This window comes from Vombatus ursinus, unplaced genomic scaffold (assembly GCF_900497805.2).
Source record: "Vombatus ursinus unplaced genomic scaffold, bare-nosed wombat genome assembly UNPS02011353.1, whole genome shotgun sequence".
Taxonomy (NCBI): Eukaryota; Metazoa; Chordata; class Mammalia; order Diprotodontia; family Vombatidae; genus Vombatus; species Vombatus ursinus.
The window spans coordinates 1,867,276-1,879,369 of record NW_020951131.1 but is presented as its reverse complement, the minus strand read 5'-3'; the positions used below and the strand labels follow the sequence as shown (position 1 = coordinate 1,879,369).

The 12,094-nt window shown below is 45.6% G+C and overlaps 1 protein-coding gene across 3 annotated transcripts in view; it reads right to left on the bottom strand.

Moving 5' to 3' along the window:
- ADAM12 (ADAM metallopeptidase domain 12) overlaps positions 1–12,094 on the bottom strand; it is a 374,850-nt gene that overhangs the window by 123,595 nt on the left and 239,161 nt on the right. For all 3 annotated transcript variants that reach the window (XR_003568576.1, XM_027855904.1, XM_027855905.1), the window contains exons 7-8: positions 7,214–7,279; positions 6,309–6,380 (exon numbers count right to left, since the gene is read on the bottom strand). Coding sequence is in view for 2 of the 3 variants with exons in the window: in XM_027855904.1 (XP_027711705.1) it covers positions 6,309–6,380; positions 7,214–7,279 (138 nt within the window). In the remaining variant the exon portion in view is untranslated. The remainder of the gene's footprint in view (positions 1–6,308; positions 6,381–7,213; positions 7,280–12,094) is intronic.

Genomic DNA, 12,094 nt, shown 5'->3' with positions numbered 1-12,094 from the left:
TCCCATAATATTAGAGTCTAATGAATATTTACAGTGCACTGAGGCATGTACAACAGACACTCCACAAATGGTATGGATTAACTCCGTGTCACAGTCATTCATCGTTTCACTGCTAGACTGGGAAGCTTTGCACTGGCTTCATTTGGAATAAAAATCACTGCCCAAAACTTAAACTTACAGCCCAGCAAAAAGCTGTCGGGCCATGTCCACAAGAAGGGAAAAAACCAACCAGCAGATGGGTGAATCGGGACCCTTTCTCCACGAATGTCAAGGTTAGTCACTTGCTGGTTTGGAGAGAGGAAGGAGAGGTTTTCTCTACGAGTAAATAGGACTTCTGAATTCATTGCACATGTTCTGCATTTCTCTGCAGGGTCCTGAGCCTGCACAACGTTGCACATTTGACTCCCATCATTGTTAAATGAACAAATGGTTCTTTGCACCTCACGATAAGAACCTAGATGCCCATGACCTGGCGTGTTGTTCTTTGATATGACAGATACCTCAGCTGGTGTCTGGTCTGAGTCCGAGGTTGAGGATGGCCAGAAAGGAGCACCATGGATGTTTAAGGAGGGCAGGGGAGGGTGCATGGCTCCCAGATATTCCCTGAGCTCCTGAAGGACATCCGGAAAAAGACTCAGGACCGGTGTTGCCCGTGGGAGTGGAGGTGGTTGGGTACTGGCCTGGGCGTGGTGAAGGAAGGAGAGATGGCTGTGGACCCCTCCTCTACAAGAGTCACGTTGGCTGAGAGAGCCCTTGAGACTAGGGGCGTAGGTGAGTTCATGTGTAGGGGGAGAGAACATTGGTGTGAGGGAGCATTCCCGTGGGAGAAGAGAAGGCCCAGGGAATGGGCCTTTCTTTCTACTGTCTGTGGGAATCTGCATTTGAGTCACTCTCCATGCCAGCGACGAAGATCCCAAATGAGGCAGGTCCAGCACTTTGCAAACCTTACAACACTACGGACACATTAGAGAGTGGGAGGGAGAACGCTGCCTGGCTCTTCGCGAGATCTAGTCCCAGGTCCCTCCTCTGAACAGGTATTTTCCAAAAGCTTCCTGGGCCGCTGGGGAAAAAGTATCCTGAGTGGGACCCACAATGACTTCAGAAATGGGAGGCGAGGGGAGGGGCAGAAGAGCTTGGCAAGCCCCTTGTCTCGCAGATCACTTTTCCATGATTTTCAAAGAGATGTGGGAGTTATCATGGTAAAAGGCCATTAAATCATCTTGTCCTTTCCAATGCTTGTAAAAAAACTCAGTTTCCTCATTTGGAAAATGGGGATAATACTAGCACCCTCCTCATAGAATCAAATGAGATAACATAAAAGGACTTTACCAGTCTTAAATTTCTATATGAATAACATGTAAGTATATGATTATTAGCAAGTCTTTCCATCATTCATGGTGACTCTTAAAGCATAGGAGTCCTCAAAGTCTCTTTGGCTTCTCATTTCTCAGCATTCTCAGTATTCTCCCCTGCTCATGTGCCTGGCGGTCACCTAGGGATCGTCACCAAACAAAAAAGAATGAAAATCCTCCCACACCCAAGCCAATGAATGATTGAAAAGCGCACGTGAGTTTCCAGATGATGAAAAATATGGATGGAGGAGCAAAAGATCAGATGTAGAACTGGAGGGAGCCTTCAGAGGTCATCTTGCCCAAATCCTTCATTTTTACTGTTGAGGAAACTGAGGCCCAGAGTGCCCACAAAGTCACACAGGTAATAAAAGGCAAATCACCCTCAGTTAGAGGCACAATTCCATTGGGATGGAAGCTCCTCGAGGGCGTTTGCCTTTCTTTGTATCCCCATCCGTAGCATTTAGTATAGTGCTTGGTACAGAGTAAACATTGAATGAATGCATGTTGACTGACTGATGGACAAGACCAGCGCTGGTTTTTCCTCAGTGAACTTTCATCCTCCACATTGCTGAGGTGTCTCTTTGCCAGCCCTCAGCCCAGCTTCTCCAGCCCCCATTCAGCTCTCGATCTCACTCCTTCACAGCACACAAGGTGCCCATCTCAGGGTGACCGAGGGCTCTATGCCCACCAAGGCAATGGTGATCAGAACACAGGATTCCAAGTCAGGAATGTCCAAAATTCAACTCTGGTTTCACCCCTGGCATCCTTTTCTGTACAGAGGAGATAACGATGCCCTCCCAGGAGCGATGTCATGTCGGGATTAATTAGTCGATGTCTGTAAAGAGCTAATTGTTCCTATCTCTCAGTGTTAGGAGGGATGCTTACAAATCCAGAGGCTTTCCACACTAATGATGGGATTTCCCATTTCCAAAGGTTCCTGCTCTCAAGTACAAGGGAGTCTGGTGTAGAGGGTAGAGCGGTGGCCTTGGGGTCAGAGGATGAGGGTCAAGTCTTTCCTCTGACACATACCAGCGTTGTGACTTTGACACATGCCCTTGGTCAATCACTACATTTCAGAGAAGGTACCAGTCTGCACTGGCAGAGGGAAAGCCCTCATCTGGGAGTTCCCTCTATCAGCAAAATCCCAGGAACCTGTTCTGACTCAGTATCCATGGTTTTAATCATCACCTCTATGCAAAAGTCTCTCAAATTTGTCCACCTGTATCCCCAAGCCCCTTTCCTAAGATCAAGACCTGGCATCTGTGGGGATCAAAAATGACCACTTGAAGGAAGTGGCCCTCAAGGTCAGTCTTGAAGGGAGCTGGGGGCTCTGCAAGTCAGAGATGAAGATGGAAAGCATTAGAGTGAGGGAGTGGAGATGTGGGTGGGTGTGTAAAGACCTGGAGGTGGGAGATGGAATGTCATCTATTGGGAAGAAGGTGGAGAAAGTGACTAGGCCACTTTGGCAGGAACCCAGAATGCATTAGGAGAAACAACACATAATTTGCCTGGAAAGTTAGGGTGGAACAAGATTTTGAAGTACTTTCATTGCTAAAATAGGAGAGTTTTTATTTTATCCAAGAGGTAGTGGGAAGTCCCTGGAGTTCCTCTGATCTTCTCACCTGGAGAATGACATGGTCAGACCTACGCTTTAGCAAACTCCCATTGGCATGATGATATCAAAGATGAATGAAGTGGGAGGAGACTTAAGGCAGGGAGACTTCTTCAGGAGACTTGTGCAATGGTCCAACTCCCTTATTTTGTTGATGGAAAAATTGGTCAATGGGCAGCCTACAGGCACTGCCATATAAATTGCAATTCTTCCCCTGCTGGAGGTCTGCTCTCCCAAGTATGTAATGCACTTTGTCAACCTTAAAGCACTATATAAATACCAGCAACTCTTAACATAGCTATTATTGAGGAAAAAGTAACATGGCAATCACCCCCTGGGCTGGAGCTCGTGAAGGGCAGTCCTAATTGGGGTCAAGATTCCAGCCGTCCTTGGGACTGGCCCGGTGTCTGGGCAGAAATGAAGGATTGTCCAGCTGCTGCATTCCATGAGCCTGGGACACTGGGCTAAAGGAGAGGCTGACAGTCTGCATTAGATGAACTCCTTTAGGCTGGGAAGTGAAGAAGAATCCCACATGGAAATGAAAACACTTGGAAAATTTAGAGGATTTGAAGATTATCGTTATCAGCATTACATCAAGGAGCTGGAGCCTGAGCCACAAATTCCCAGACGCTGTTTGGTGATAACTCATCGACTTAACGTCTAAGAAGCCAGTTACAGACCCTGATGGGAAGGAGGAGGCCGTCACTCATCCATGCCGTTGGCTGTGGCCAAGTCACGTAAGCTCTGTGTACCTCAGTTTCCTAATTAGTGAAATGAAAGGGCTGGATGTGATGATCTCTTCCAGTTGTCGATCCAGGACCTCATGATCTACGTCTGCCCATCCTGTGAGACTCTTGTCCATGGGCTCCCACGTATCTTCTTCAGCGGGTCCACCAAACATATGGAGGACCTTACTCAGATCTCTTGACGTTAAGCAAATGAATGCATCAGTTATCCCTGATTCTCGTCATGTGACAAGCCCCCTTGCTTTTGATTGGACAGCTCTCTGTTACTCTGTTACTCGCCTGCAATCCTTCATAGGTCACCTGTTGCAGCCTGCTCATGCCTACCTTGGGCCCCTCCACTGCCTGACAATTTTTATTTGGAGACTAACATCTGTCTTTGGAGACTGGTGTTCCCTGAGGTTCAAGGTTAAGAAGGCAGTACTTCATCAATCACCTTATTGAGCGGTAACTCGTCAGTCCCTCCCTGACCTGACGATCACAAATGTAATCTAGGACATGAAACTCTCCTCTTTCAAGCAGTGGTTCTTAACTTTTTTGTGTGTCTGGGGTCCCTTTGGTGGTCTGAAGGCCATGCACCCCTTATCAGAATCATATTTTTAAATGCATGAAATAAAATACATAGGATTACCAAGGAAACCAATTGTGCTGAAATACTGTTAGCAAAGTACATTTTTTAAAATGGTCATGGATCATTGTGGTGAAGAACCCCTGGTTTTAAAGTAGCCAAATGCCTGAGAAACACAAATATTAAGGTGATTTTTTCAGCTCAAAGGAAAACTTCTGAAAGTCCGGTCATGGGCCCATGATTTAGAGCAAGAAGGGGCCTGGAGATTAGTTTGTACAGCTCCATCACCTTACCGATGAGATGATTGAAACCCAGAGAGGGAAGTGTCCCACTCAAGGTCACAGAGGGAATGTGTCAGGGGCGAGATTCGAATCCGGATTCTTGGGCTCCAAATGCAATGCTTTGCTCATTTACCAAACTGCTTCTCCCCACTCAGGCGATAATCCTCTTGGCTGCTGTCTCACTACTTGGCCAATCAGGCTGGGATTTTGTTTTCTCCATTCCATCCTTGTTGACATAAGGCTCAACCCGTATGAAAAGCCAACATGCCTGGGCTGCAATGTCTCTGGCTCCAGGCTCAGGTCAGCCTACCTAGAGAGGCTGATCACTCCCTTCCATGCCTGTTTTATAATTCAGGAAGTCAATGATGATGACTCTCCATGGATACATAGGCTTACCTGCTAGACACTCCTCAGGTGTGGATAATTGAGAGAATTAGGAATACAGTTTTATTTTTAAGCATATGAGAAGACAAAGTCCATCTATGACTTAGAGACAAGACCTAGGAAGGTTCCTCAGGCCCAGAGAAATTAAATGACCTGCCAAGGGCTGTAAGCCAGTAAAAGTCAGAGGTCAGATTCAATCCCGCTTCTCCCTGACTCCACAGCTACTACACCTTGTGGCATCCACGGAAAAGGCTAACGCTAACAGCATCACAAGCTGCTGATAAATCTCTACTTGCCAGACCTCTTTCATAAACCTTTGTCCAGATACAATAATATGTTTAAAAAATACAAGCACCTAGGTATGAAATATTAGCTAGCATGGCTTTATCTAACTCAGAATTTACTTCCCAGGCCTAATCCCGGCTTATCTTAAGGCCAGAATTCTTGAGGCTTTGACTGAGTCTGAATTTCAGAGGAATGTATGCTTTGAAAAGTTCAGACTGGCATCCTTCTTCCCATGACCTTTTCACAAAATATGTCTCTCTCTTTCCCCTCCCCTGAAATTTCTGGCCTCTATGAGCAGACGCAGGGATGCAATGATGTCTGTGCCTGGTTTCTCTGATAAGGAGGTTAGTTTCAGGTTTTACCCACCACGTTAATATTAACGAGGACATAAAACAATACATCTCTCCTTGTGTTCCCTGACTCCTAAGGTAATTAAAGATAAATTATTTTTGAATCTTCACAACTATCTATTGACTTCTTTCTTTTTTCCATTAAAGTACCAACAAATCTGTTTGCTCATTCCTCACATACTTATTTTGCTGGGTGTAGGGGTTACTTTGCATAAAATCCCTGAAGTCCACCCTACAACCAGCCTTGGCCTTCCAGCAGTTTCCAATCTATTTCAATCATCTGGTGTCTAGTTGTTAATTCTCTAAAGGCTGCCTTGTTCCACCCCTCAGGGCATTTTGAAGTTAGACCAGAGTTTCCCAATCCAAAGTACGGTATGTCCACAACCCAAACACTTTATTTTCTCCTGACTCCAGATCCAACCTTCTTCCTACTACACCATGCTTCCACCACATGAAACTGACCTTTTGATAGGAGCTGACCACTCAGGGTTGCCACTGTTGATGGACCAGTGGATATGTATTTGGAGAATGGACTAAAGGGGTCTCGAATACCCCTAGGACAGTAGACTGGCTTTGTTGTCCCCTAAGGTCTTTACTTGCCAGGGTAACAGGTTTGGAATAAGTAAGCAAAATGCTTGCCTTGTTAATAATATGAAAAGCTCTGAATCAGCTCAACCTCATCCTCAAACATTTATATAACTTCCAAGTGCTAATTATCTCAAGAAGGACTCACCTTATCCACATGATTGGCAATCTCTATTAAACGCTGCTTAACTTTCTCTACATCTTTTCCTTGTCTCTGAAACTTAATTTAAAGAGTAAAGTCAATGTTAGCAATAAGAATAATCAAACAGTGTTTCTGAGGACTCTGGAGTCATGAACATGGGTTTGGGGGAGGGCATGGACAGAAATAACTTAGGAAGATGAGGAGTAGAGAGGTCACTCTGGGTCACTGAAGGGAGAACCCACACCAAGATACTCATGGGTCCACTGAAGGAAGACTTTTCCTACTTCTTTAGAATAGTGAAAGTGATGGGGCTGTGGGACCCGGTTCCCTGAAAGTCCCCTTAAACTTTCCCACACACAACCCAGCCCCTGAACTTTCCCAAACTGGCTTTGACCTGAGGCACCTGGTCCATCCCAGCCCACCTAGATACTCAATAATCCTTTTAACTGCTCTTTCACTGTGGTTCTCCCACTTAACTCCTTTCATTGTCTGCACCTGGACCACCCCAGGCTATTTACCACTCCTTAACCCCATCCAGATCTTCTCACTGTCTTTTTTTGTATGTAAGTACCAATCTTACCCCCATTAAATTGTGAAGATTCACTAGGAATCTGCCTCCCATACTGGTGTTACAATAAATTGCCCCTTGACTGAAAAAAAAAAAAGTTCACAGAATACAATGAGAACTAAGCTAGTGTCAACTGTCAACTTCCAATTCATTTTTCTTCAATAACGGAACCCAACTAGCAGGACGGCTCCTGAGGAAACCTTTCTGCTGTCTGTGGTGCTACTGCCTCAGATGATTATTGATGTGCTTTGTTGCTAATGCTTTTAAACGGATGTGAGATAACCCAAAGCAAGCACCAATCCCTTCCTCCAATTTCCTCCTGGGAGTTTGGCCGTGAACTTACCTCTCGATTGTCTGCCACGATCACAAGCTCCACATACTTGGTTGTTTTCAGGGTTTCCCGTTTGTGCTGCCAAAAAATTAAATAAATTTAAGTCCAACTCCCTCATTTTAGTGATTGAGTTTTTTTAATGAACAAAAATCTATTTTTCTCTCCCTCTCATCTCCGTATCCCATTGCAAAAGAAAAAAAGGAAAAAATTTTTAAATAAATATGTACATTCAAGAACACACACAGACACACAGACACAGACACAGACACAGACACACACACACACACACACACACACACACACTCCCACATTGTCCATGAAAGTTAACTTTTCTTAAATCATCCTATGGGCTTGAGGAGTCCCCTTTTGTTATCTTAGACAGTTACAGCGTCATGAGGGTTTCTGCCCTGGATGGCTACCAGTATGATCGATGGTCGCCATATTATATATTAAAATAGAGCACTGAGCCTGGAGTCGGGAAGACGAGTTCAAATCTGACCTGAGACTTACTAGCTGTATGATTCTGGGCAAGTTACTTAAAATGGGAATAAGAGTAGTCCCTACCTCACAGGGTTGTTGTGAGAAGCAAAGGAAACAAAATGTGTGAATTGCTTTGCAAACCTTAAAGTGCTATTTAAAAGTTAGTCATTATTTATTATTATCATTCAGGACACTAAAGCAGCAGGGGTATACAGTGTTTCACCTCTCATCCCAGTTGAATATAAGCTCCCTGAGGGCAGGGATGACTTAATTTTTGTCTTCTCGTAGAGCAGGGTCTTGTACATAGTAGGGGATTTACTCAAGTTTGTTTGTTTGGATGGGATAGAGCTGAGAGGACCTCAAAGGTCACCTCTTCCCAGTAAGGTCACAGACAGAATCAGGGAAAGAACAGAGGGGTTTTTTCTGAAGTCATGCTTGGAGATCATGGCAAAGCTGGAATGAGAACACTCCTGAGGGTTCTCCCAGCTCTAATGATAGAGCCCAGCGCTCCTGGCTCCCAGTCCAGTCTTCTTTTCATATCGAAACACTCTTACAACTAGTAAAGGAGATGTGACCTTTTTGGCTTATGAAGGGGGGAAGAGCTATTTTTATAGGTCATAGGTCACAGATTTAAAGCTAGATAGGACCTTAGAGTATATCTGCTTCAACAGCCTCATTTTGCAGATAAGGTAACTGAGGCACGTAAAGTAATTTTTCCAAGGCCATAGGAAGGTCCTGAGAGTCAGGATTTGAAGCTGGGTCCTCTGAAGCTGCATCTAGCCCTCTCCCCTTGGCACCGCACTATGTCTCGTGAAACTCTGCAAGACGCACTACAGGAAGGGCAGGCTCACGGGATCTCGCTCTGGGGCCCAAAAGGAAGACGGGTTGTTGCGCTCCCCAGAGGCGAGGGGGCAAGCTTGGAATGTGGCCTCTCACCAGCAGAAAGAATGACAAGAAACGACTGAGAGAAAAGCAGATCCAGGGTCCGGGTGGAGCTCCCCCTTCACTTCCACCTCTCAAGGCCGAAAAGGGCACAGGAAAGTCGCCTGCTCTGGGAAGCTGTTCAGTTGTGTCCAGCTCTCTGGGATCCCATTTGGGGTTTTGTTGTCAACCACTAGAGTGCTTTGCCATTTCCTTCTCTAGCTCATTGTACAGATGAGGAAACTGAGGCAAACAGGGCTAAGTGGCTTGCCCGGGGTCACACAGCTAGGAAGTCAGTGGCTGGATTTGAACTCAGGTCCTCCTGACTCCAGGGCCAGCACTGCACCATCTAGGTGGGAAGAGCACATGGGTAAGAAGAAAATGTGAATACATTGGAGTTAGGGCAAGATCCAGCTAGGGAGCCAAGAGCAAGCTGCCTTCCACTGGATTTAAAGCTTTTGAAACCAGTAGAATGGAAACTCCAGGGCAGGGACTGGTTTGTTTTTGTGCCTAGAAAATAATGGGTGCTTAATAAACGCTTGCGTTTGATGGACCTAAGCTCCCTGAGGCCAGGACTGTCTCCTATTTTATCTTTATATTGTCAGCACCTAGTCAGTACCCTGCACATAGTAAGGGCTTATTTCTCTCTCTCTCTCTCTCTCTCTCTCTCTTTTTAGGCAATTGGGGTTAAGTAACTTGCCCAGGGTCACACAGCTAGTAAGTGTCAAGTGTTTGCTTTGAGGTTGGAGTTGAACTCAGGTCCTCCTGATTTCAGGGCTGGTGCTCTATCCACTGTGACACCTAGCTGCCCCTGTAAGGCTTAATAAAGGCTTGTTAGACCAGATTAAATTGGTGATTCTCCCAACTGAATCCAACTCTGACTCCTTAAGGAATCCCCAGGCGATTGCAGGAGGACAAAGGAGAGCCGTTCTCAGAGGGTGGTCTCAAGACACAAACCCCGAAAGTCCCAAACAAAGCATCCTGTTTCTGTAATAAGCCCTGGAAGGAAAATGCAGGTCCAGTCCACTTGGCAGCTCAGACCCAAGACTTGGGGTTTATGAGCTGAACTGGATGCAATATCTCCCATTGAAAATCTACCCATTGTAACCACCACTCTTTGAGACGAAAGGAAAACAAACGACTAAGGCATGATTTCAATCCCAGTTCCAGTCACAGAGCCTGGAGGGAAACCTTTTCCCTTTTTTTTTTTTTAAGTTAAAATCTTCTCATTAGCTCAGGATCTTCCAAACAGACTTTTAAAGAAGACTGTTTGTATCCTAGGAGTGTTCCTCCGGGCTGCCCAGCTGTGCTGATTCATGAATTTGAGTTTCCTCGAAGGAAATCTGCAGCCTGGATGAAGGGAAGGAAAGGACATTTCCTGTCCTTCAAGGATCTATGATACTACTGGCATAGGCAGTCCTTCCACAATGCAGGTTGTGACTCCTTTCTGACCTGGCAGAGAGTCTTTGAAAGTTAATGTGGTTGAAAAAAACAAGGCAAAAAAAACCCCAACCAAACAAAATTATCCCTGAGGCCAATCTGTACTTAGCCTCTCCAGTCCCTGGACAACAGACGTGCAGCCTAATCCTTGCCAGAGTTTATTGGAACCCAACCCCTGACTATTGAAGAACTGGGCTGACAAAACCAAGTAAAACTCCGTTAGCTCTGCAATCTCAGTCCCTCCACAGATGCAGGTGGTGACTTACCTGGGCCACTCCCATTCATATTGTCCATTAAGGACAACACAGAAGGCTTTGCTGACAACCTATGAAACCACTTCCACTACAATCGGGATAACACGTCTGATTGACAACTGGGAGACTTAAAAGTCATGTTCTGAACACAATAGGGCTGCTATCTGGGGTGGGCCTACAGATAACAGTCATCGCCATCTACCTGAAATCTCATTAAGAGCCTTCTCATTCTGTGATTCTCATTGCCCAATAACCCCTCAACAAACATCCATTAAATGCCTATTATGTGCCCTGTGCTTTACTGGGGATACAAAGAATTCTGGCAATCTTTACTTTTCAATCTGATCCATTGCAATCTACGTCATCCCGTAAACAAGGAGTTTCTACCCAATGTGTGAGCCCACCCTCAGTTCTTCTGCGATTCTAGGGTCTTATTTTCACCAAGTGACCAGCCCATCTTCACTTATAATCATACCTTGGGATTAAGAACAAGCTTATATAAAACAAGCCTTTGGGATGTGATGTTTCCACTTTAAATACTTCAAGGACCTAAGACTTCATCTGTGTGGTTAGTCCATGCACTGACACAGGTGGCCACTATGCCATGCTCGATGCACCATTGTCCTAGGTTGCTGTGGTCCCCCAAAGTTGGCACCCATTGGCTAACCTGAATTTAGTTAAGTTGGTACCTGGATGATAGACATGTAGATTGTTGCCAGGCCTGGAATCAACATTTGCCCATCTTGGTATGACTTGCCAAAGATCAGGCATGGGCTTTCAGAGGTCAGGCTCTCCTCCATGGCACAGAGAGGCATCAGGGGAGGATTTTTATGGGAGCTCTCTTGAAAACATGGCACTAAAACACTTTGGTTATCTTGAAATGTTGTGAAATTGAGGAAGCCTCCAGGATGTTGAGTGAACCCTACATTGCAAACAAGTGGGAGGGCATGGGCAAGAGCTTCGGGAGAGGAAGGAGGGTGCAGGTCACAATCTGCATAGTTGGAGAGACATTCAAATCAGTGAGCTCAGAGGTCCTTGGAGAATATTTGAGAATTCGAGTGCTAACATCAGTAGATGGCTTTTTAACCCATAGGCCATTCCCTGAACCATCAAAACTGTATTGCAAGTTACACCAGAAATCACCCAGTCTGGGGTTAAGCACCCTCTTGATTTCTGACCTCCCTCAGAGTACCCCTGCCTTGGCCCTGGCCAACTGTATACAGAGGGGACCATTCCCGAGAGAACAAGTCAACAATGAACATCGTTTTCTTGCTCTGCAGTTTTCAGAAAGATCTGACTTTTGTTATGAATTCACGGAATCGAGGGCTTGGGAGAAACGCCCAACCACATAATCACTAAAAGCTGTGAATGAGGGGTAAGCTGATGAGCACTGATGGCTCATCTCCCCCAGCTGTCCAAAGCTGGTGATTTAGGTCGTGTCTACACGGTCCCAAAACATCTGGACTGCTCAGCAAAAATCAGTCAAACTCGTTATCTGCTGATGTGGACCAAAATTCAAACAATAACAACAACAACACCACACACACACACACACACACACACACACACACACACACAAAATCCCCCAACTGGTCATTTGACTTAAAATCTCACTTTAAGGCTTCTGAACAGAAGCCAGCCCAGACGCACTCTGCTTGAAGAGAGGTCCAGCGTGCAGGAATAAATGAAGGGCTGATGCTCCCATCGCCCTCTTCCTTGGCCAGAACACCACTGAGGCTTTGTGGTCACCTCTGGGGGCCGGATCTCAACGAGCATGTGGATAAGCAGGAGAGTGTGC